General features: G+C 41.2%; 3 protein-coding genes across 5 annotated transcripts in view; 1 reads left to right on the forward strand and 2 right to left on the reverse strand.

Annotated features, from left to right (window-relative positions):
* Window positions 1-1,270: 1,270 nt before the first annotated feature.
* On the reverse strand, window positions 1,271-7,480 carry LOC310849532 (tigger transposable element-derived protein 1-like). Of its 2 annotated transcripts, XM_083749826.1 has the most exons (3): window positions 7,323-7,480; window positions 5,412-6,870; window positions 1,271-2,848 (listed from the first exon to the last, which is right to left on the reverse strand). In XM_083749826.1, the coding sequence occupies exon 2, from the start codon at window positions 6,490-6,492 to the stop codon at window positions 5,428-5,430; it is 1,065 nt and encodes a 354-aa protein (XP_083605952.1). In that variant the 5' UTR covers window positions 6,493-6,870; window positions 7,323-7,480; the 3' UTR covers window positions 1,271-2,848; window positions 5,412-5,427. The 2 variants fall into 2 exon arrangements, with proteins under 2 accessions (XP_083605952.1, XP_083605951.1); XM_083749825.1 differs by having other exon boundaries at window positions 5,412-7,480.
* Window positions 7,481-7,684: 204 nt separating this feature from the next.
* RPL30 (ribosomal protein L30) lies at window positions 7,685-10,936 on the forward strand. The gene is made up of 5 exons (XM_083749864.1): window positions 7,685-7,793; window positions 7,941-7,991; window positions 9,155-9,300; window positions 10,075-10,205; window positions 10,839-10,936. Exons 2-5 carry the CDS (start codon window positions 7,971-7,973, stop codon window positions 10,886-10,888), a joined length of 348 nt encoding a protein of 115 aa, XP_083605990.1. The 5' UTR covers window positions 7,685-7,793; window positions 7,941-7,970; the 3' UTR covers window positions 10,889-10,936.
* Window positions 10,937-11,222: 286 nt separating this feature from the next.
* MATN2 (matrilin 2) overlaps window positions 11,223-25,696 on the reverse strand; it is a 53,940-nt gene continuing 39,466 nt past the window's right edge. For both annotated transcript variants that reach the window (XM_083749775.1, XM_083749776.1), the window contains exons 14-20: window positions 23,871-23,993; window positions 22,206-22,619; window positions 17,971-18,123; window positions 15,579-15,641; window positions 14,934-15,044; window positions 13,703-13,801; window positions 11,223-12,679 (exon numbers count right to left, since the gene is read on the reverse strand). In XM_083749775.1, coding sequence (XP_083605901.1) covers window positions 12,627-12,679; window positions 13,703-13,801; window positions 14,934-15,044; window positions 15,579-15,641; window positions 17,971-18,123; window positions 22,206-22,619; window positions 23,871-23,993 — 1,016 coding nt within the window. In that variant the 3' untranslated portion in view covers window positions 11,223-12,626. The remainder of the gene's footprint in view (window positions 12,680-13,702; window positions 13,802-14,933; window positions 15,045-15,578; window positions 15,642-17,970; window positions 18,124-22,205; window positions 22,620-23,870; window positions 23,994-25,696) is intronic.

Raw genomic sequence — 25,696 nt, forward strand, 5'->3', positions numbered from 1 at the left:
GTGGATTATATTCTGCAGTGCTGGAAAATAGCCGTTACAAGTGACGTGTTTATCCCACCCTTTTGCCAAGGAAATCTGGATGAGGTACATCAAGGGTGGTGTCCCCAGGCAGGAGTGTACCTGCCAGTACCTCCTATAAGGTCCACAAATAGTCTATTGAAAATGCCCAGTGCACCAGAGATGGTTTGTATTTAATTCCTGTTTGCACGACTCATCCTCTTCTGCAATGAACTCATGGGCATAGCTGAAGGGGGGGGCAGGGGGCACCTGCTCCCCTAAAATAAGTAAAAATAGTTAAGTAACTGACCAATCACAGATAGCTTGGTTATGCCCCCCCAACATAAATCATGCCCCCCAACATAAATCCTGGCTATGCCCATGATTGAACCTCCCCACTTTAAATATTTCCATATTTCATTGTATGCCAGAATTCAACACCCAAGAGGTACAAAGAGCTGCTTTCTGTATGTACCTTTTCCCACTTACGAAGCAGTCAATGCAGAGGTAGCATATGTTGCACCATTTTGTGGTCCTCCCTCTTTTTTATGGGGTAGGCATTTGGTGTTATGCTACCATTTTGTGACTGCTGCCAAGGGATCTTTCTAAAAATTCCAAATGTGCCAACTGGCCCATAGAGGTTGGCAACTCTTAATGGTAGGTGGTCCCTTCAGTCTCAATCCCCTCCTCCCAATTTCATTCGTACCACAGCCCTTACATTTTAACCCTGTGAGGAAGAGATAATTGACTACCCCAACGTCACCCAATAAGAATGGGGTCAAGAAGAAGGGGGTGGCAGACCCATTGGGACATCCCAAGATGGGAACGGGTCAGTGGTTTTGTCTAATTTTGCTACACCAGATCAGGCTCCAGATCTGTGGGGCTTCAGATCCAGCAGATTCAAATTCGCTGGTGCTCTGTCCCTTTTGGACGCTTTCTGTGTGAATGAAGGTAGGGCCTCCACAACAGTACTGGCAGAGAAATAGCTATATATCATCCAAACTCTGTCCCCACTTAAACACCAGGCAGTGAGGAAAGACCTGTTTCTTAGCCAGGATTCGACCTGGTGGTCGTAGTCACTGCATGTATGTACAGTATTTCAAGTATTTATACATCCTACTTTTCCTTGTACAATCCAATGTGACTAATATGAGAAACATGAAATACACTAAAAATTGACAAAGGAACAAATAAGAACAGCCACACAACAAAATATATTGCATGTTTCCATTGTTTTAAATGGCTTCAGTATACAAGTCCTAATAGGCCTTGCTTAAATTCATGTATTTATTTAACAAGATTGTATGCCACCTAACCAAAACAACTCTAAGCAGTTTACATAAAGTTATGTAAAACATTCATAGTAGAATACCAATAAAATAACAGACTTTATAAACAAGTAATTATGGCCTTTTTATGCATTATATAACCAGTACTCATACTTGGTTGCTGTGAGGTTGCTGCTGCTTCCTGCGCATTCCTGGTGGCTTCCTTGAGATTGGCATATTTTCCATGCCAGTCCACAAGGTATGCTGCTCTCATGAGCCCCTGCAACCAAGAAAGCATTTCTTGGCAGCCTCTTCATAGCGACTGTAATTATGAAACTATGGTGGATGTTTTCATATGACAAACCACATAAACTGTGGCTCAACAAATAAATCAAACGGGGCTGTTTTCAGTGTAAAAGCAAAGTGTTTTGAGGGGAGAATGTTATCAATTGTCTTATTAGTTTGGTAAAATACATTTACAATAGATAAATGTATTTTTTGGGGATGATGTTCTTTGAGTCAGAGTCTTAAGCTGCCCATGAAATCTCTCATGTAGGTACTGGCTGGACCCCCACCATTTTAGTTTCAGCAAGATGATGGCCCTACGTGCCTCCAAACCATAATCTTGACTGCACTTCTGTGGAATTAAATAAGAAGTTTCCACACAAAACAATGCGAAAAAGAACTGACAATGAGCAAATAAGTTTTGTAACCTAGGGGGCTTTTTGGGGAGGGGTGTTACTTTACGAATTAAAGTTTAGTTAAATGAGGTTGCTCTCCTATAGACCTTTACCTGTAAGCCCCACTGAAAGCAGTGAGGCGTATTTCTGAGTTGAATTGTACAGGATTGCACTGCAAACGTTTCCTTCTGTGACTATCTCAAGGAATTGTTATATCAGGTCAAAGAGCACGTGATGCTGGTCACTGTTTAACACCAAATGATGCAATAGTGGTGGCATTTGCAACATACCAGTGGATAGATATGAATTACTAAGGACACTGGTTAAATGAAACAACTGTCACGCTGCAGGGCTAGTCCTTGAGGGGCTATGGTCTTGAGCCAAAGTCTAGCACAGAGAATCAGGCTAGGTCCAAAATGTGATCCAAAACTACACCCAAGTTCAACATCACAGTGAATTCAGCAAGGTGAGGGAACTGGAAGCAGGACTAAGGATCCCACAAACAAGAAGAGATATCTGTGTTGTTTCCTACAACTGGAAGGCTAATGTGTGCGACTCATACATAACACCCTAACCCCAGCTACTGGCAGTAAAGGAGTTCCAAAAATTGCTTACCATGTACGTCTGGGTCTGTAGACCCATGCTGTGTCATTGCTCTTCAGTCTGTGCCCAGTCCAATTGGTGCCAGAGTTATTCAGGACTGAGGGCTGGCTCAGTCTCTTCCTCTGATAGCTCAAAGGGTTCTTCAGACAGTTGCTCACCAGACAGTCTGTCAAGGGGATCCTCAGCACTCATTCCAGGCAATCCAGCATGGACCTCAAAGTCCTCCACCTTTGGGGTGTTGGTTTCTCCCCTTTCAAGTACTTAGTACCAGTTCAGCGCTAGGCACCAGTTTGTGTAAAGCTGTAAGACACAACAGCTGTTTATGTTCTGCCAGAAACCTTTTACATGCAATGCAAACATAAGTGAACACAAAGTGCACAACTCTTTCACGTTTACTGTAGAAATTTAAAACCTTACTTACATTAGCGAAAACAGTGCAAGCCCTCAAATGTCTTAAAATCCAACCACCATTAAAGGTTATCAAAACGCATTATGTCAAAGTAATCTTACTGAAACCACAGACCTAATCATGATCACATTTCTGTTGCCAAACAGACTTCAAGAATCTGTGTCGTAGACACCCATTAACTTCTGCAAATGAGAGGCTGTGTATCTAATTGTTCTAATTATTGCAATAAAGAGACTTCTAGAATGGTTTTTTCTAAAAAAAATGTCAAGCACATGTGAAGCACATGTGATTCCTGTACTGATTGCAGCTTGTTCACAGAGCAGACCAGGGCAGGTATACAATCTAAAAGCTGGGTGGGGAATCTCAGGCCTGGGGCAAAACACCGCCTACAAGACAGGAATGAGGAACTTGCTGACCTCTGCACACCTCCCCTGGTCTGCTCTGTGAACAAGCTCTTATCATTCCTAAACACTGGCCATGCTGGCTTAGACTGATGGGAGTTGAAGGGCCATAGGTTCCCCACCCCTATTATAAAGGAATCTCCTACGACTGGCCTTCAATTATATGATGGAATAAGAGGATATGTTCATAATAATCTAAGCTGTGCACGCACTATAACTTTAAAGCACATTTGAAACACATTCTTTCTCTCAAAAAATTATGGGCACTGTAGTTTACCTCTCACACAGCTAACATCACCAGCAACCTTAACAAACTACAATGCCCAGAATTTCATGGCTTTTTACAATACTGTATTTCTTAGAAACGCAACAGCAGGGATCATTCAGTTAGCAACTGAAGGGTTAATTGTTTAGTTAGCCAACCTAGAGCGGATGGTGTTGTTGCCTAGCAACCAGTGAGATTGGCACAATCCTTGCTTGGCAACTCAAGCTCTGATTGGCTGGTTAGGTCCAAAGGTGTTTCCTCCTGTGTGTAATTGTATGCCTCCCTATGTACTAGATCTGAATTAAGAAACTTCTCTGTATATTTCTGTATAGTTCAGTTTCCCCTTGTAAAGTATTACCAATTTCTTTTCTCTCTGGACTCCATTTGTGTTATTTGAGTGACTCTTCTAACAGTATTACTCATGTTTAAACTGCTTAAATTGAAAGTTTTTGGATATGCTCAAATTGACAATAAGCATCAGGCTTTCCTCTGCCCTCCAGCGGACTTCATTCCTTTATCCATTTTTGTTCTGGAACTGTTTTTTGATTGGATGGCTGAGTGACAAGAAATGTCGATGCTGATTCAGCAAATGCCAACCTTGTTAGTATCCCAAATACCAGATTTGCTCGCTTTGGAACAATGAGGCATAGTTGTTTTCCCGACAATAAATGAATAGGACAGTGCATGAACCAGGGAAAATTGAATGACCATGTTTACACTTGCTTTAAATATGATCATTATCATAAAGCTCAGACTGCCACTTTTAATACCCATAGAAAGAAGAGTAATTAGTGTGGGTGCCAGAATGGAATTCTAATAAAGCTTTCTCATTTGTCTGAGGGTGCAAATGTACAAAAGCAATAAGTTTAATATCTGCCTGTTTATAGGGCATGTCAAAACAGCTCTGGCAGCTTTTAGGGTATGACAAAGATTAGGATGTCCACACTGATAAAACACAGCTGAACTATAAGTCTAAACGAAGCCAAATCAAATCCATGTGAGAGAAATATGCATTTTGTGTGGCATAAATTTAAGCACAAATTATCCCCAGGTTTGCCATCTTTGATAGCAATAGATTATAAAGAAAACAAGAGTGAGTCGTGTGGCACCTTAAAGACTAACAAATGCATTAAGATTTTATGGGCTACAGTCCACGCCATCAAATATATGAAGTGTTTTTCTGAGTGGCAGCTATATATACACATAGCGAAGGGAGTAGGGAATTGTAAACAGTGAGGTCAGATGGAAAGGAAATGCAGAAAGTTGTGCTATTTTGCAGTGTCCAGAAACTGAATTGCTTGCAAAGACTGGCTTAGTCTTAGGTTGTTGACACAGTGGAATTAATTGAAGCCTTATAGAAACTGCATTAAGTATCTCCTGTTCAGGTGATAAAGATGGAACTCATGTATCTTGGGTAGAAGTGAGACTTTTTGGAGACAGCAGCTAAGTGTTGTTCTAACCAGTCATGAAAATGTTGGCATACTGTGGAGTCATGTGAGAGCCCATGACAGGGCCACTGATTTGAATATACAGTGTTACCTTGGTTCTCAAACTTAATTCGACTTCCAAAACATTCGAAAACCAAGGCGCACTTTCCCATAGAAAATAATGCAAAAAGGATTAATCTGTTCCAAACTTTTAAAAACAACCCCTAAAACAGAAATTTAACATGAATTTTATTATCTAACGAGACCATTGATCCATAAAATGAAAGCAATAAACAATGTGCTGAACTGTAAAATAAAACAGTATTGTAGATAAAAATGAAAATGTAATTTTTTTTCTTACCTTCACGGATGATAAGTCATTGTTTGGATGGAGGGTCAGGGTGCTCTTCCAGAATCACAATCGGTGACTCCTCTCCTGCAATTCCTTCCCTTGCTTTTCTTACACCACTGACACCTGGTTCAGACCCGCTGATTCTTTTCCTCCCTAAATTTTTTTCAGTTGAGATTTCCTTTTGCTGATGTTTTAAAATTTGTCTAAAGTGAGACATAGCATTATCATTGAAAGTGTTGGCGGCATGACTTACAGCAGCTTTATCAGGGTGATATTTTTCAACAAAACTTTGCACTTCAGTCCATTTTGCACACATTTCTTTGATCAGTGCAGTAGATACAATTTCTCTGCTCTCCTCCTCTGAAGGTATTTCCTCAGTTGCGGCCTGTTGCTGCTCCGTCAGAATGTTCTGTTCTTCTTCTGTGGCGAGCTCAGTCTTGTGGTCCTCCACACCATCACTATTCACTTGCAATGATTTCTCCTCCTTTGTTATGTAGGTCCTCTTTGGCATTTTTTTCCGAAAGAGGCCTGTCTCATCACAGTTGAAAACTTGTTGGGGAATGAAACCCTGTGACTCAACATAATCTTTAAAATCCAAAACAAATCGGTCAGCATCTAATTTGTTGGCACTGGCAGCTTCACCATGTCTCACCACACTATGTATGCCACTTCTCCTCTTAAAATTATCAAACCAACCTCTACTTGCCTTGAAAACCTCACCCTCAGCACTTGCTCCAGGAGTGTTTCTGATGAGTTCAGCATGCAAATGTAAAGCTTTTTCACAAATCATGCTCTCAGAAATGCTGTCACCGGCCAACTGTTTTTCTTTTATCCATATTAAAAGCAGTTTTTCCACTTCTTCAATTGTCTGTGTTCGTTGCCTTGTGAGTGTTTTAACACCTTTTGCAACATTGGCTCCTTTAATGGCTTCCTTATTTTTTAAGATGGTACAAATTGTAGATTTGGCCATACCAAACTGCGTTGCCAGATCACTTACACGGACACCACTTTCATGCTTGGAAATAATTTGCTTCTTCACCTCTATTGTTGCTCTGTTAATGGTTCTCTTGCCTTTGCAACTTTTATCCATTTTTGCACAGTCACACAATCAAATTGCAAGAGGGCTCTTGAAAATACAGTAGCTGAACTGGGTTCCACAGAGTCACAAAAACAAATTAACCAAAATACTCGCAAAAACAAAATTGTCAAATATAAGCTCCAAATATCACCAGTGTGTTGCACGGGTCCTCAGCGGAAGCACTCAGAATGGAAGCATTCAGCTTCCGAAAAAAGTCCACAAATCGGAACTTTTCCAGGTTTGCAGCATTCAGGTTCCGATTTGTTCGTCAACTAAGCCGTTCGAGAACCAAGGTTCCACTGTACACGTTCTCACCAAAGCTGAAATCATTCTAGGTAAGTACAAAGCGGCAAAGTTCAGTGGCCTGGTGTACTTGTTGCCCCATCTACACTGAAAATAGAATTTCAAGATTAAGTGCTAGTGAGCCCTGCTTTGCTTTGAATTAAGTCGTTTGTTTACTCCAGAGTAAAATGTTTTACATTTTTTTTTAATTTAAGCAGCCATGTCTTTCTTCACAATACATTCTTTGACCATATTAAGACTCCCCCCACCCAACACCTGAATTATATGCCTTTTTATTTGAGCATATCCTTTCAAGCACAACTGCAGCCTAAATTAACAGGCCACGCCCCGAGGATGGCTCGATTCCCTCTCATTTACAAAGCTTGCTCTCTGCGGAGAGAAGCAAAGAGAGGCGGCTGCTCAGGCCAAGTGCGGCATAGAGATAGGAAAACGTAACGACGTCGCCGTTCGTCTTCCAAAGCCTGAATGGAGGGAGCCGCCTCAAACTCCTTTCAGAATGGCCGTTACAGTTCTTCTCGGTCAGCCTTCTCCAGACCAACCTTGGGTCTCCAAACGCTGCTGGACTACAACAGAGGATCAAGTATGATGGGGAGCGTAGTCCCAACACGGTTTGAGGCACCAAGGTTGAGAAAGCCTGTCATAAGCTTTTTTCTATCTCTATGGTACCATCTCGAGGCTTGTGCGCATGCTCCACGCAACGTACTTCCCGTTTGGCCACGGGGAGTGGGTGGAAATTTCCCCCTCTCGCCAGCGCAGCCGTTCTCGGCAGTCGGGCGAGAAGGCCTGTCATAGGCTTTTTTCTGTCTCTATGGTACCATCTCGAGACTTATGCGCATGCTCCACGCAACGCACTTCCCGTTTGGGAAATTGGCCACGGGGAGTGGGCGGAAATTTCCTCCTCTCGCGAGCTTAGCCGTTCGCGGCGGCCGGGGGCCGCGTGGTTTTGCGCGTTGCATTGCGGGAGCTCCTTCCTTTCCTCGCGGCCCGGCCATCTTGGAGGTGCCTCTCTGGTAAGCGGGTCTCCGCGGAGTTGGGTGAGGGGAGGCGGGTGAGGGGGGAAAGCCGAGTTCACGCGGGGCGCGGGGCGCAGCAGGTGGGACTGGATACGGTGGGACATTAATTCTCTCTTTCCCACCTCCCCGTTTTCCTTGGCGCAGGTAACGGCAGAGCCGACGTGAGCCGACAGGATGGTGGCCGCCAAGAAGACGGTGAGAGGAAGAGCCGGGCATGGGGGGCAGCAGGAGGGCGGAAGGGGCCTCATGTGGGGAAAGGCAGAAACGGGAGGAGAGGAGGGTGATCTTCGGGGCGAGGAGCTTGTGAAACTTGGGGCCAAACCTGGTTGTAGAGTCATTAATTTTTATTTAATCTTTGTCGGGTTTTAATTTATAGATCGCGTTTTTTAAAAAAATATTGTCTTGCATGAAAGCACAGCCTAATGTGATTTATTTGCTTATTCGGTGGAGCGGTATGCATTTCATAAAGAGTATGTTCTTGGTTCCTTGCAGCTCATAGGCCTTTGCCAATCCAGTACTTCAGTGTTAGTTTCCTAGGCTTTTGCTAGTAGACGTGTGTGCAAGGAGTACTGCTGTGTTTTTCTTCTTCTATACATAAGGAGCTGCCTGTGGCCTATTTGCACAATGGTGGCTTTATATGAATTTATCTCTCCGTGTGATGAGTTGAATATAAGGTTGCAGGAGAGTGGTGTTGCATGTGGCCTCAACTTTTCTGCTTAATCAAATGGCAGTGAAGTTGAATTGTTTTCGAGAACGACAGGTGTATAAATTTGGGGTGAGGCATGCATTTTCTGTCAGCATAAGGCTGCAGATTTCCCGTACTTTGTAAGAACCCAGGCCCACTGAGATTACCATGTTTTTAAAGTAATTTTTTAAAAACTTGGGTATAAAAGAGATAGAATTCAGGGGTTTTAGTTTTAGAAAGCAGAGACAATATGTGAGGGCAGGAATATGTTCAAAATTGTCAGTAACTTACAGTTTAAGAGATATATCCTGTTAGCATGGCTATGTAAGTTGTATGTTATAAGAAACAAGCTGTAACTTTTAAATACTATTTTTCATTGGGGATGTTTTTCCATTTTCTTCCTAAGACCCTGGTTTAAGAGCTAAAACACATAGCTATGTACAAATAACTCCTGTCTTGATTATTTTTAAGAGTAAAAATTAAAAAAACAAAAAATCTAATAATTTTTAACATTCAAGTTCATCATCATTATGCATTATTTGACGTGTTTTGTGTGATACATATTCTTAGATGCGTGCAGTGTAATAAGCCCAGACATGTGGAATATAGAACTTCATTATTCATAAACGCTGGAATCATTTTGAAGTTGCCATACCTCAACATTTTCTTTCAGAAAAAGTCCCTCGAGTCCATAAACTCTAGACTTCAGCTGGTTATGAAAAGTGGTAAATATGTACTGGGATACAAACAGACTCTGAAAATGATCCGACAGGGCAAAGCCAAGTTGGTCATCCTAGCCAACAACTGCCCAGCTCTAAGGTAAGTTTCTATCTACAGCAGTTACTCAACCTTTTCCTGACTTCTTTTTTCTTCACTTCTCACTTCCCTCTGTAGTCCTGGTCTCGTGCTGTGGCCCCCAATTTATTTTCACCTGTGGCCTCCTGTTAGGCAAACAATGATGGCCCCTAGTTGGGCAACAGTGATCTATAGTACTGAAAATTTGAGATTTTGTAAACAAATTGAGCATGTTGTTTAGATGGCATGGGTTTAATAATAATAACAACCAAAAATTGTTTTAAGTGGGACTCCTGTGCACACTTGCGTGGGGGCAAGCCCCATTGAACTAAGTTAGAATTACTTTTTGACAAGCGTGCATAGTATTGTGCTGTTAATCTTAGGTGTAATCTCTCACTAAAATAATTTTATAAAATAAGTTGCTCCAAGTAATGATGAAGGTAGGTATGTAGACTTGGCCACATTTTCACCTTCATATTTTTGCTCTTGGTAAATGGAAGATAAATAAACTTTGATGCCATGACCCAAAATGTACTGAAAATATTGATTTAGCACTTAAACATGACTATTTTTGCTATGGCATAGTAATGTTCTATAATCCCTTATAAAACAAAGATATCTTCATAGCTGCTAGACTCCCTATCTAGATAGTAGAAGGTTGCAGGGATAAATCATGAAGAATAATGAGGAAATCATGAGGAATAATGTTTAGTGCTCATGTGAAATTTCCAGCCTGTATTGTAGATTAAAACCCATAAATTTAAACTGGTTTTGCTTCCGTGTGTGTTTAATTCTCAGGAAATCAGAAACTGAATACTATGCTATGTTGGCCAAAACTGGTGTGCACCACTACAGCGGTAACAATATTGAATTGGGTACAGCTTGTGGAAAGTACTACAGAGTGTGTACACTTGCCATCATTGACCCAGGTATGTGTTTATTTGGTACCACAATACCCTTGGATATGCTGAAGAGTCTTAAGGTGATCTACTTCTATCGAAGTCCATTCATTACACTCTTTGGAAATTGTCCTGATTCTAAATCCCCTGCTCTTCATATATTTATTAGAGAGCACAGTCCCTTTAGAGCTAAATCATAGTGAACTTCACCGAGCTTGCATTATATTGTAGTCTGAATCAGTTAATTCTGGAGATACATAGAATCCAACCCACTCCAACGTCTTCAAAATATCTAGTCGGTTTAAGTAATATCATACTGTATAAAAGCCATTACTCTCAATCTACTCCTTAAGGTATTGCATTTTGAACTTTTAAAGCACTGCGAATATTCTCGCTGTCCTGATATTTCAGTGATCAGGGCAGGCTAGACATTCGCTATATTATAACTATGTAGTGTGTCCCCAGAGCTAGATTTGCCTCCCTAGTTCTGGTTTTTAACTGCAAGTAACATATTTAGAGTGTACTTCCCCATATAAAATTTATGCTGGAAAATGTTCATCTAAAAGGAAAAATGGGTTGTTGGCATCTTGATACGAAGAATTAATTGTGCAGCACTATTTGCTATAGTGTTTTTTAAAATATGTCTTTTCTCCCTCTCAACAGGTGATTCTGACATCATTAGAAGCATGCCAGAGCAAACCAGTGAGAAGTAGATATTGCTGAACTTTACATTTTGTGTAATAAAACTGGTTACAAATCTACCATTGGCAGGAGCTTTCTTGAGTTGCATATATTCATAGTTGCAAAACACGAAGACCACAAGATTGGGGAAGCCAGGTCTAGGGTATGTTACCACAAACTTTGGAGTGCTGATGTGCTTTTGACTGCATCTTTAGTAGAAGTTGTACTACCTTATTCTCCACCCTCTAGAATGTAGTGCCTTGCAGCTGTGAAAGCAGAATGTTTTATCATACTTGGCTCAAAACTAGTTCAGGCAACAAAAATGTCAATAGTCACTCAGTGAGAAAGGGAGGCAATTGCTTAACAGAATTTATATTAATGTGAGTTTTGTGAATTTGGGTTGTCTACCATGATACCCTGCCCATTTCATCTGGTAACATTACTGGCTTTGCCATACAAACCTGCGGCAAATAAGGTATGAATTTGCAAACAAGGGTGCTATCAATTGAAAATGATATAAGATGGTTACTATTTGCTACCTTCCCTTCACCCTAAGGTGAAGTTTCAAAAATTAAATAGAATTTAAAATGGGGCTTCTGGGTTCTGTATTCAAATAGGTAAGTGGCCTGGTTGCTGCTCTAAAATTCAAAAATAATGGAGATAATAATAATTATCAGCCTTTGGTCTGATAATCATAAGTGAAAATCAAATGTTTTCAGAAATATTCAGAGGTGGCTTCCAAGGGCTCTAGAAGAAGCTTTATTTTTATCGTCGCGGCTCAACCAAAAGTATTTATATAAATTCTCAAATGATCAGAACTTTGATTTCAGGGGCACTTCTGTTTCTTACAATGCTGGGATAAAAATGTCTTTTTAAGCTCCAGAAGCCAAGAGGTCTTGGAATCAGTAACGTTCTTTCTTGGCAGCAGAAAGGCGTCTGGGATAGTAGCTTGAGATAAAGCCACTAAAAAAACTAGATACTGGGAAGGAAACAAGACTGTTGGGATTTTGGCTTCGCTTTTTACGTAATTCAGAGTTGGAGCTGCCTGTATTTCTTAGACTATTAATGCTGAATTGTGCAGTTGTAACAATAACCCAAATGTGCATTCTGGCATAAAAGCCATTTTCTCAATGTACTAAGCGATCATCCCCTCTTTTGCCCTATTGGCTGATATTTTTAGAGTGTACTTGCATCTAGTACCATGTTCTTTAGGATAGCAAAGCTGAGATTCAGCTTTGGGGTAGTACTGCATGTTACAATACCACAAGTATCCAAAACCTGGGTTTACTGGTTAACATGAGTGGGGTTTTTGTCAGGGGGAGGTGCATGTGTGTGCTTAAACTTGCTAGCCAAGGTCCTCCCACCAGTGCCTCAGACTATTTTTCCCTTGAGGGTTAAAGCATCTTTCCCCATATTGGTATTTTAGGACAAGCTTGGGAAGCTGCTTGGTAACATGTACATGTTTCCACTGTCTCAGTTAGAGCAAAGACTATATAATAGGGCCTTGAATGTCTCTAAACAATTTAAACTGTTCTTTTAAAAGCACCATTTTATTATTTCATAGCTTATTTCAATTGATAAAAATATTACAATTGTATAAAAAATTAAATCTTGCCATTTTTTTTCTGCAGTCAATACAAAAATGCAGTCTTGAAGTACTGGAACCATAAATTCTTTCTTCCAGCAGGAGACTGGCTCTTTTACAGAGCTTAGATTTGCTCTCTTCATATGTATAAATATCCAACTCAGCACATACTTTTGAGAACGCCATCAGTATCTTAATCGATTTTCCAGGGCTTCCATTCTTTTTGACATTTCTTCTAGTAATCTTAAATTAAGGAAACACCTCTTCACTCTTATTTTATAATATTATAAAGTATAGACTATAGCAGCACTGTATTAATGGTTAGAAATTTTCAACCAACTTGTACTTAAGGGGGATCCCACATAAGGCTGTTGAGTAGAAGTAACTTGTCCTGATTCTGGTCTTCCCAGAGGCATGAAGATCAGCACAGTGTATAACAGTATATTGGCTTAGGTAGGCCTTTGTCAAGGGTAAGAGCAATAGGCCTGCTCCTGCTGTAATAGAGAGTACCGCTATGCTGTTGCAAATACACTTCTAGATATACTGATGAGAGATGAGTTAGCCTGTTTCCCACACTTCTTACTTGCGTGTTCTTGGCTGGATTGGGCTGCATTTGTACTCCTCAAAGATCATCCAAGAATTTATCACTACATGAAATAACTGTGTCACCCATTTGTAAAGTGCACATGTAAGCCCTACGCAGGTGATGCACCTTTGTGGATTGAAGTAGCCTATGAGGCACAGGCCTAACTACCTATTTGATATTGTAAAGCTCGCTATATTCTTTATTTTTCTGAATTGAAACTGCATTATATATTGGGCACAGTTCTGATTTTTGGTGTGGCCACTAGAGGGAGCCTGTGTTCCACATTTATCACCACTAACATTCTTTCAGAAAGCCGCTAGGTAAGCTAAAATTGCCCAGCTGCTACTGCTTGTGCCTCTGATCTCAGCCTCCCTGACACAGTTCAACAGGCTAAGGGGGTTCAGAGGAAAAGTCCTTACATCATTAATGAAAAGCAGAGGTTCTAGTGGAATAGGAAAAGCTATGGATGCCCTTTCTCTCCCACCCCACTTCCCAAAATACTGTGGATGCTGGCTGTTGAGCTATTTAGAGTAGATGGGATTGCAACCAACAGGATTTGCATCCTATTAAAGACTAAATGTGATTTAACTATAACTCTGCGTGTCAATTGAGGATTTGCTGTATTACTTTTTCAGAAGCTGAGAATTTATGAAATAGGTATATAAAAAAGGATATGTTGTCGTGTTAGTTTTTTAACTTCAGCATTTGCAAAATTCTGGAACGCCATAAAGTTTTCACATTTACATGGGTCTTTCTTGTCTTCTAAAGGATTTCCTGAAAAACAGATTGGAGAGGTTTAGAAAACCATACTGTAACACATTAACTAAATAAATACAGATCCATGCTAGAAACATCACTCACTTGCATCTGTCCTATTTAACATAATGAAGGTCACCAACAAAAAACAACGAAGTACACAGGAAACTTATGAAGCTGGTTGAGAAAAACATTTTGCCTGTCCATTTTTTATTAGATTTATTCATGTTTGCTCTATGACTGAAAGTAATGCATTGATACTAAAAGGACAGTCCATGACAGATAAATCTTAGATCTCCATAAGATTTGCTCCAGTTGGGGCAGAGGAAATACTTCCACCTTCAATGAGTTTGAGGACTTTAATCCAATGAACCCTTAATCTCTTCCAAGAGACAGGGATACAAGCACCAATTTGTTCAGCAAGGAAGCTTGAGAAGCTGCCCCATAGGATGGATTTATTCACCTATTTACATAATTTTTACTCTACATTCAGTGTTATTCAAGTACACTGACTATTGGCAGTTCTCCATGGTTGCAAGTATCTGCTATCTAATGCTCTTTAATGGAGATGACAAGATTTAAACATGAATCAGAATTGTAGAGTCATCTAGTCCAACCCCTCGCAATGCAGGAATCCCAACTAAAACATCTGTGTCTCAGCTAAAGCATCTGTAGCCTATGCTTAAAAACCTCCAAGAAAGAAGTGCCCACAACCTCCGGAGGGAGGTTTCCATGCCAAAGCATGGGCTCTACAATTGAGATTATAGTCACTTTCATAGCAGGATCAAAACAGAAACTTCTGTATAATCCGTACAACCCTTCTGAGGGTTGGCAATCATGCAGGACAAGAAGTGCATAGCCTGCTGGAAAAAATATATATCAGGATTGGGATTATTTGAAGTGGACATCATTTTTGCACTGACAGCATTGATAAAATTGAATTCAGCACAAATCCAAGCTGATCCAGCAGAGCCCTCCTCTCCATTCAGATTCACACTTGGCTGTGATGAATTAACAGTAGGGTAAACTGAAGTACGTGTGTGTCTGGAATGGACTACTTCAGTTGTAGGTGGGGATTGCAACTGAGGAGGGGTCCTCCTGTGTCAGAGAATAATATCCATGCTAAAGTGCAGAATGAAAGTAGATTTACCTGAAGCTACTTTTGATCGCAGCTGTTTTTCTTCAAAGAGATACTTGTGATGTACTGCAAAATTGGAACAGGCAAGAACGTCTTTGATTGCTAGGGTAGCTACTTCAGGTTCTGTAAGGAGACATAAAGAACAGAACTGGATTTAATATAGTAAGCCACGTTGTATCTTACATATTTTCTTGTTCCTTATTGCCATCTAGCTTTTTACTTTACAAGTTTTGTGTATTTGTGTCTTTATTTTAGTGAAAGAAGACTGAGTACACTGTGCTAAAAAGATAATTCCTCAGTTTGCTTCTTATGTAAAGCTTTTAGATTAACCCAGATTTACAGAGATAATATATAACATGCATGGTATGTTTTCAAAACTAAAGAACGGATTTAGTTGAAATGTTATAATTTTTAAAATACTTGCCTGTGTGCCTGAACTTCTACATAAGGTTATGAAAAGAGTACCAAGAGCATATGTTGCATATGGATTCACACTCATTTTATATTGATACAAATATTTAAAAACGAGCTTAGCAACAGCATTACAATGAAAGTGGCCCAATATTACTTTTTCAAGAAATGATTGAGAATGACAAATGCTTAGTGGAGAACTAGGTGAGCTGGAAATGGAAGATACACAGACTTAGAATCTCAAACCTTGAGAATGTAAATCTTCTGAATAAAGGACATTTGCTGCCAAATCCTGATGGCCTTTCAGACCTGGAAAAAATATTGTCAACATGAAATAAAACAGCATATATTGCAGAAGTCTGTAACATACTAATGATCTAGAATAAACCAGGAAGACTAATGATATTTCAGGAAGATTTAGATGGCTAGAATTGTTTTTGGACAACAGAAAATCATTCAACAGGATCATTTCAGTTGTTACTGCTTGTTCTTTGCTAAGTCATCATTGAATATATATATGCATATGTGCTTGGGAGGTCATGGTCCTGCCTGCAGAAACATGTATTACTTCAGAGAGTATGAAAAATATTCCTCCTATTGCAGAGGTTGCCACAGATAAAAAGTGAAACAATTGTGAGTGTAGGGATAAAGCACACACACAAAATATATAAGATACCTGACGGTGGTGTGATGCAAAGTGGGTTATTTGTCAATTATCTGGAGGTGCATAGGGAAGCATCTTATACTCTATTAAAGGTAAAGGGGTGAGCATTGGGTCCAGTCGCGGGCAACTCTCAGGTTGCGGCGCTCATCTCGCTTTACAGGCCAAGGGAGCCGGTATTTGTCCGCAGACAGTTTCCGGGTCATGTGGCCAGCATGACTAAGCCGCTTCTGGCGAACCAGAGCAGTGCATGGAAACGCCATTTACCTTCCCACCGTAGTGGTACCTAATTATCTACTTGCACTTTGACATGCTTTCAAACTGCTAGGTGGGCAGGAGCTGGGACCGAGCAACGGAAGCTCGCCCCGTCGCAGGGATTCAAACCGCTAACCTTCTGATCGGCAAGCCCTAGGCTCTGTGGTTTAGATCACAGCGCCACCCGCCTCCCAAAGAAGTTTGGACCTAAAATTTCTCTGCCTCTGACAGAAGGAACTTCCTAAGTAAGGAGGCTTTCTCTAATGGAAGTGCTCCTTTAGCTGACACAAGGACTCCTTTCATTGGATCCAACCCAAACTTTCTGAAGTGAAGGGCATACAGTGGTACCTTGGTTCTTGAATGGTTAAGTTGTCGAACAAATCAGCTTCCGAAAACCACAAACCCGGAAGTAAGTGCTCTGGTTTGTGAATGCTTTTTGGAAGCCGAACGTCTGAGACAGCTTCCAACTGAGTGCAGGAAGCTTCTGCAGCCAATCGAAATTGCGTCTTGGTTTTCGAATGGTTTCAGGACTCGAACGGACTCCTGGAACAGATTAAGTTTGAGAGCCAAGGTACCACTGTACTTTGATTTTAGATTATGCATGAATGTGTCATCTTAGAAGGATTCTTACTTGGTGAGAGAAGAGAGGGGGCAACACCACTTTTAAAGATTGTGCTTGCTAGTCTACAGTTTTTTAAAAGTATTGCATTAAAATATTTTTAAAAACCCTCAATCTGCTCCCTAATTAATTGGGGACAGCTTTAGTTTTAAAAAATGGTTTAATCGGTTACAATCCTGGTAAGAAGTAGAATTGTGTATGCCAGGCAGCATGATAAGCACCTGGGTTTTCAAAATAGACCCAGCACTAGTTATCTCCAGCTCTTATTGGGACATTTTCATACATGGCACTAAAAAGCGCAACTGAGATTCTTTTGAGCATTTGTGTCATGTATGAATGCAAGTAATGAACGTGGGAGAGAATATGGAAGATAAATTGAATGCATCTCCTAGCCAGTGCAGGGTTTACATTCATGTTAGCAGCTGACCTGAGAGAATAGTGGCCGCCAGGAAGAAATGAAAATAAGCAATAGAAAGCCAGATCCATGGCTCAAAGAACTGGAATAAAATACTTCAAGCCTGGAGTCGTTCATTTCTGAATTTGTCTACTCATTTTTATTCTAAAAATCACTATGTCAAAGAATATGTTTTTACTGTGACTTCCTCCTTGTTGCCTCTCAGTGCTGCCTGTGTCCTTCCCTTGTATTCCATCATATTCCCTCAGATGTGACTAATACTGACCAACAGGCCATCTTAACAGAAAACTATAAATTACCAAATATCCCCAAAGGAATGGATCGTGCATGGTGTAGTTGTTTTTTAGCAGTACTGATGATCTTTCTGCAGTATATAGGAAGGGGAGGGCGTCGCCAGTTCTCCTGGGTTTCTTGAGTTGTACATTTCATACATGACTTGTTAAACTGGCAGAAGTAGTAGAAATGATTATATATGTCCCTGGCGTTAGAATAAAGTCAAATATTCCCCGAGTGATAAACAGCTTAAATTTTACTCTTCCCAGTGGCTCATTGGTCATTGTGTTTTACACGTATCCCTGTGATTTCTGCAGATGTTCAAGACAAATGGTTAGATCAGTTCTGCCAGGCCACAAACTTCTGTCTGCATTAAATATTCATACAAGAAAACTGAATCTGGGACAATTATTACCTTCACAGATTCTGTTTTGCAGCTTTTCACTAATCTCTTCCATGGCACTGAAATCCTCTGCATAGAAAATATGCTTGTCTGGAGGGTCGGAAGCGATTTCTCGTAATTCTTCCTCAATTGCTTTCCCTATTCCGATGGCATACATTGTGATTCCTAAAAAAAAATAAATTGGTTATGGTCAAACGATACTATGTTAAGGCACAGCATGGTCAATGGAAAGGAAAATGCTACTCATGACCCCTTACACCAACGCAAGATAATTCTGCAGGAATGGAGATCAGTGCTGATATGGGGACAGGACTTGCATTCAGAAACTTTTGTTTTAAAACTCCCCCAGCAGCAATGATTCATGCACTAGTTTAAGTGCCATTGAAATCAATGGGGCAAGTTATTCCCAACAAACTGAAGCGGATTCAGTTGAATCATGATTTGTCTTTGACTGATGCCCAATTGTAGTGGCTGCCATGTTCCTTATTCCAGGTGATAGCTCAGTTGACTATATCTGGCCAGTCTTGTTTAAAATCTCTATTTATTCATTACCCATTATCACCTCATTCAGATTCCAGAATCTCAACCAAAGGATTTCAGTATAACTGAACTAAAAATAAAATATTTTAAACATCTTAAAACAATTATATAACCTCACAGCTAATAATTTCAAGGTTGCCACGAACAATATCTTTCAGACACCAAACATCTAGGTAAACAGGCATGTTTTAAAATTCCCCGTGAATATTAATAATGAGGGACCAGTGAGGGTATTCCACTGTTGCAGGTCAACAACAACCAGAGAGAAGCTCTTCCATTTGTGGAAGGCTAAAATTTTGTCCATTCATATGGCATCAATCTGGGGCTTGAGTAACCCAGAAACATCACGGATAGCATACGTTAATTTTTTTTTAAAAGGAACAATTATTACTTGTCCAGATTGCTCTGCATTTGAAAAATCCTCTCAGGCACATCTGACTTATCAATAATGTTGGTGTTTTTTGTTTTTTTAAAAATAGATATCAAGTAGTTCCTTGTATTTAATTAATTTAATTGTGGATTGCATAGCATATTCTTGAACAGAAGTAGATCCATGGTCATTCTTTAAATCAGGGATTGCTGGACTATAACTCCCATCATCCCTGAATTTCCTGCAAGGCAGGGGGTTGGACTAGATGACCACTGGGGTCCCTTGCAACTCTACAATTCTATGATTCCACTGGCCATGCTGGCTGGGGCTAGTGGGAGCTGGATTCCAACATCTGGAGGACCATCCATTAGCTAAAGGTAAAGGTAAAGGTACCCCTGCCCGTACGGGCCAGTCTTGACAGACTCTGGGGTTGTGCCTCACTCAAGAGGCCAGGGGCCAGCGCTGTCCGGAGACACTTCCGGGTCACGTGGCCAGCGTGACATCGCTGCTCTGGCGAGCCAGAGCCGCACACGGAAACGCCGTTTACCTTCCTGCTGGTAAGCGGTCCCTATTTATCTACTTGCACTTTGACGTGCTTTCGAACTGCTAGGTTGGCAGGCGCTGGGACCGAGCAGCGGGAGCGCACCCCGCCGCAGGGATTCGAAACGCCGACCTTTGATCGGCAAGTCCTAGGCACTGAGGCTTTAACCCACAGTGCCACCTGCGTCCCTAGCTACCTCACTTTAAAGGATATCCTTGTTACTGAAGAAGTCTTCAGAAATCAGAAAAGATTGCTGCACTTGTCAGTTCTTATTTCTGTGGACACCCCTGGGAACGGTGAGTACATTCAGCAACAACTTGCATGTCTACTACATTTTTTCATTGCTTCTGTTCCAGGGGGGAGGGCAATGTAAGTCCTCTCCATTTTGAATTCCTGCACCAATATCCCCTTAAATAGCCTATCGTCAGCCAGGAGAAAAAATATCATTCCAAATTCTTGCTTTATTTTCATGAATGAACTATCCATGCTGGGCTCTGTTCTTTAAAAGGTGGGATATCAACAATGAAACATTCCAGACCAAACTTCATGCTGAGCACAACTCTTATTGGCTCCTCTGGGGTTGCACTGACTCATAGGGCTCATTTCTGGCAGAATCTTGGCATGTTTGTCAATGGGGAAAGCAGCAGCATGTGCCATTTTTTGATGAATGACTTCACTGTATGTCTTTGGAAGTAAATCTAGGCCTGGATCATAAATGTATCCTCTGCCTCAGAAGATAACTCACCATAGGCCAATTCCAAGCAATGTATCAAATGTTTCGAGTCCCACAACTTGTGCAGCTCATCAATCTCAGGTTAGGTTACTGGGCTGAAAGCCAGAACAACAGGCATATACCTTTAAATCTGCTAATGAGGCAGGAGACAAGTCCAGATGTGGCTTCTTCCCAGCCTCCTCAGCTCATCTCTCTTCTCCAACTTGCTGTAAGTTATCAGAACTCCAGGCAAGCCAGGAATGGGATGTATAGCAGGGCTGAGGAAGGGGGTGGGGGGGAGTGGAACCTGTGGCTTGTCTCCTGTCATGTTGTAATGCTAAACTATAGCTTAGTACTACAGAAGCAAGCACTGATGAGCTTTGGCCTCATGTGCTCCCCATCCCCTTCCCTTCTCTCACACAGCCAAGAGGAGATCAGGTTTTTTCAACTGCCTTTAAATTAACTCAAGTTCCCCTTTACAACTGACAACTAGGATCTTTGGTTAATTTAAGCCAGGCATAGGCAAACTCAGCCCTCCAGATGTTTTGGGACTACAACTCCCATGATCCCTAGCTAACAGGACCAGTGTATCTGAAGAAGTGTGCATGCACACGAAAGCTCATACCAAGAGCTGACTTAGTTGGTCTTTAAGGTGCTACTGGAAGGAATTTTTTTTGTTTTGACTATGACAGACCAACACGGCTACCTATCTGTAACAGGACCAGTGGTTAGGGATGATGGGAGTTGTAGTCCCAAAACATCTGGAGGGCCGAGTTTGCCTATGCCTGGTTTAAGCTATGGACAAACCATAGTTTGAATAAACCAGATTACCCAAAGTTTGCCTGCAATGAGAAATTGTGATTTAGTGCTACGTGCCACTGAAAAATTGAAAGGCATATGCATATACACTGGCTTTCAATCTGGAAACTCTAGTCCAGGCATCCCCAACCTTTGGCTCTCCAGATGTTTTGGACTACAATTCCCTTCATCCCTGACCACTGGTCCTGTTAGCTAGGGATCATGGGAGTTATAGGCCAAAACATCTGGAGGGCTGCAGTTTGGGAGTGCCTACTCTAGTCTCAAGAACTCTGGTGTACAAAAAAATATATATCCATGGGTCCTTTTACATTTTCATTGCTTAAAGAAGCTTTTCTCAACCTTGGGTCCCTAGATGTTGTTGGACTACAACTTCCATCATCCCTAGTTAGCAGGACCAGTGGTCAGGGATGACCCTAAGACTTGGGGTGGAAGGAGTCATCCATTTCAGTTCTCTCTCATTTTTCCTAATTATAAATTGTTATGAAAGTTCTCCTGCATACTGGTGCACATTTCTCCTAATTTTTTTTTACATGTGCGCATTTTTAAAAGCAATTTCCCCATATTGTTAATGTTATTTTTAACCGATAACACTTTAATGCACACATGCAATTTTGTAAACTTTTGTTTGGCTGAAACCCTGCATCACAAAATTCAGATAAGTGCAAATTTTGAATGATACCTGTGTTTCAGTTCTCATATTGTTTTGGAAAATGTGAATTTGGTAGATTGGCCTTTAAACTGTGAACTGAATCGAACTTCTCCCCAGCCCCTACCTCAGAAGAAGAGAAGAAGAAGAAGAAGAGTTTGGATTTGATATCCCGCTTTATCACTACCCAAAGGAGTCTCAAAGCGGCCAAAATTCTCCTTCCCCTTCCTCCCCCACAACAAACACTCTGTGAGGTGAGTGGGGCTGAGAGACTTCAGAGAAGTGTGACTGGCCCAAGGTCACCCAGCAGCTGCATGTGGGGGATCGGAGACGCGAACCCGGTTCCCCAGATTACGAGTCCACCGCTCTTAACCACTACACCACACTGGCTCTCAGGATCCCCTCTTTGGTGCAAGCACACAATAAACTGTATACACAGGCAACAACCATTTTAGGTGAATTCGGGGCTCACAAATGCTCTGCCGGTATGCACAGGACTCAGGAATGCAACTCCCGGGCAAAGTGGTCATTGCCTGTATAGTTATGGTGCAAATACACACGCGTAACTAGCACTTTCGCAGACTTCCTGCTTATAATTGTACGTATAATCCCATCATACCCTTTTGCTTTGCTTTAGCAGCCCATTCAGAAACTTCATCTTGGGCCCGTCCATCTGTAAACACAATAGACACTCGGGGAACGTTTGCTGACAGGCGTCTGGCGCCCTCTGCTTCTGTGAAGCTTCTCTCAACCATCTGCTTCAGGGCAAGTCCAGTCATGGAGCCTTTCCCCATATATTTAATTTGAGACACTGCTTTCTTCATGTCTTTGGCGGTGCTGAATTGTTTCAGTGTGAATTCGGTGCGAACCTGAGTAGAATATTGTATCAAACCAACTTGTGAAGCTTTGGGAGATATAGTGAGAGTGTCCAAGATTCCCAAAACAAACTCTTTGACAATTTCAAAATTATTCTCTCCCAGACTTTTTGATCCATCTATCACAAACACGAGATCAACTGGGCCTTCAGTGCATCCTTTGGAAATAAAATGGGAAAGGAAGAATTAATAAATAAAATCAAAACCAGGGTTTTTTTGGAAACACAATGAAAGAACATAAAACAGCAATGTAAGAACAAAAGCACAGTGAAATAAACTCAGTCTATCACCTAAGGGTGAATAAAGACCTTTTATTCCATTCTGAAAATCCCATACTGACAGCAAATAAATTAAAAAGGAGAAATCAGCCCAGCTTTCCATCATATTTCAGACATAACTGAGAATGCTGTAAGAAGCCAGGTTATTTGCAATTGAACACAGACAAATTAAAATACAGGCAGCACAGTGTTCATGTGGGCACACTACTAGGATTTATTTATTGTAACCAATAAAGTTGGTTGCTATCTCCTTCAGAATCTGACATACATACATTCTGTCTAGAATAAAGAAGTGGATGGTAAAAGCAACTATCCAAATCTGCTGCCTGAAATGTGCACATATATACTCCCATTTACACAACACACATTGTGTTCCATATAAGCACAGACTATCCCGCCGTCTTTAATGTTAGGGAACCCTCAATTTGTAATTGTGACTGATGGACTTGAGTCATATCTCTGGAGATCCTTCAGCCAAACAGGGCCGGGCAAAGTGTCAGCCAGTCAAGATAGAACCTATCAGTTTTAAAAGCCAGACAGGACTTGGAAAGGCCTTGACTAAGAGATTAGCTGGATTCGCCAGGCAAGGTAAACCAGACTGGTTCCCTCAGCTCCTGTAGTATGAGAAGATTTCTGTTCCAAAAGCAGAAGAAAAAGTATCTTGTCCCACAAGTGGGTTAGGCAGAATGGTCCATAATAATCTAGTGAGGTTCAAGCTGAGCTGGGATTTGAACCAAGGTGTCTTTAGTCCTAATCCAATAGCCTATCCACTTTGCAACCCTATCAGCCTAACAAGGCACAACCCTGAATCTGCAGGGGTCCGGGGGTCACCTTTGTGCAGCATTAAGAGGACTGTCACTGTTTATACTGCAAAATATCTGAGTTGGAACAGTCCCATTCCCAATGCTGGAAAAGAATTGTAGATGTTTATTGATTCCGAAGGAAGGCCACTATTGTTTCCTATTGCTGGCTCCTACTGTTGGTTCCTAAGATACCCTGTATTTTCTTAAACACATTTTCCAGCTTTCATGACCTCAGATTTCATAGCACTTTTACAATGCTGGATTCTTTCCTTTAAGAATCAAAGGACATCTGAAGAACGAAACAAAGACTAAAGATCTGGTGACTTACTTCTGCATGTCTTCCCATTCTCTTCCAGTATGAATCCCTCATGGCATTTGCAGGAATATGAATTGTTATTATTCATGCAAACATGTTCACAGCCATGGTTGATGGTCTTGCAAAAGTCTTTGCCTGAAAACAAATTAGAATACTTAGTTGTTTATCAAAATATTATTGGTAAGTACAAAGATTGTAGAATAGTCAGGTCAGGTGCTTCACATATTTTAATTTTCACAGCCTAGGGCCTCAAAGAAACAGGGAGATGAGCCTGGCTGGATGGACTCATCTTCCTAACCTGATGCTTCACTCATCTTCCTAACTCTATTTGACCTCCCAACCAGCATGTACAAGAGAGGCAGACTGAAAACATTCTTCCTGGTTTAAACTGCATTGTTAAAAGTGCATTGTTAATGTCTGAACCATGATTGCATCATTTAAACTATGCTTTACTGCAACAAGCCAGAATCAGAAACCATACTTTTAATATTGGCTTGCTTTAATACACCATAGCTTAAACTAAAGACAGTTTGACCTTGTCAGACATCACAGGGTCTTCTCTGTGGTGGTATCCCTTTTGTGGAATGCCCTTCCTCGTTATTAACATTCAAGGAGAATTTCTGTTCACCTAGCCATTTGAAACTGAAATCCTGGCAATCTTGAAATTATTGGTTGTGAAGGCATGTTTTTAAATGTTTTTAGGTGTTCTTAGTGCTTTTAAATGTTTATTTTATTTAAATGTATAGTGGTACCTCGGGTTACCCCTTCATGGATCACTGCCTTGCCGTGGCGAAGGGGCTTGAAGAACTCAGAGAAGCTATGAACTATGCCGAGCAGGGCACCCAAGATGAACAGGTCATAGTGGAGAGTTTTGACCAAACGTGATCCACCTGGAGGAGGAACCGGCAAGCCACTCCAGTATCCCTGCCAAGAAAACTCCATGGACAAAGACAACAGGCATATAAAAGATATGACGCTGGAAGATGAGCCCCTCAGGTCGGAAGGCGTCCAACATGCTACTGGGGAAGAGCGGAGGGCAAGTACAAGTAGATCCAGAGCTGATGAAGCGGCTGGGCCAAAGCCGAAAGGACGCTCAGTTGCGGATATGCCTGGAAGCGAAAGGAAAGTCCAATGCTGTAAAGAAAAATATTGCATAGGAACCTGGAATGTAAGAACCATGAACCTGGGTAAGTTGGAGGTGGTCAAAAATGAGATGGCAAGAATAAATATTGACATCCTGGGCATCAGTGAACTAAAATGGACGGGAATGGGTGAATTCAGTTCGGATGACCATCATATCTACTACTGTGGGCAAGAAACCCGTAAAAGAAATGGAGTGGCCCTCATAGTCAACAAAAGAGTGGCGAAAGCTGTACTGGGATGCAATCTCAAAAATGATAGAATGATCTCGATACGAATCCAAGGCAGACCTTTTAACATCACAGTAATCCAAGTTTATGCACCAACTACTTGTGCTGAAGAAACTGAAATTGACCAATTCTATGAAGACTTACAAGACCTTATAGAAGTGACACCAAAGAAGGATGTTCTTCTCATTATAGGGGATTGGAATGTTAAAGTAGGGAGTCAAGAGATAAAAGGAACAACTGGCAAGTTTGGCCTTGGAGATCAAAACGAAGCAGGGCAAAGGCTAATAGAGTTCTGTCAAGAGAACAAGCTGGTCATCACAAACACGCTTTTCCAACAACACAAGAGACGACTCTACACATGGACATCACCAGATGGGCAGCATCGAAATCAGATTGATTATATTCTCTGCAGCCAAAGATGGAGAAGCTCTATACAGTCAGCAAAAACAAGACCTGGAGCTGACTGTG

Source organism: Podarcis gaigeae, assembly GCF_964106915.1.
Source record: "Podarcis gaigeae genome assembly, chromosome: 7".
Classification (NCBI taxonomy): Eukaryota; Metazoa; Chordata; class Lepidosauria; order Squamata; family Lacertidae; genus Podarcis; species Podarcis gaigeae.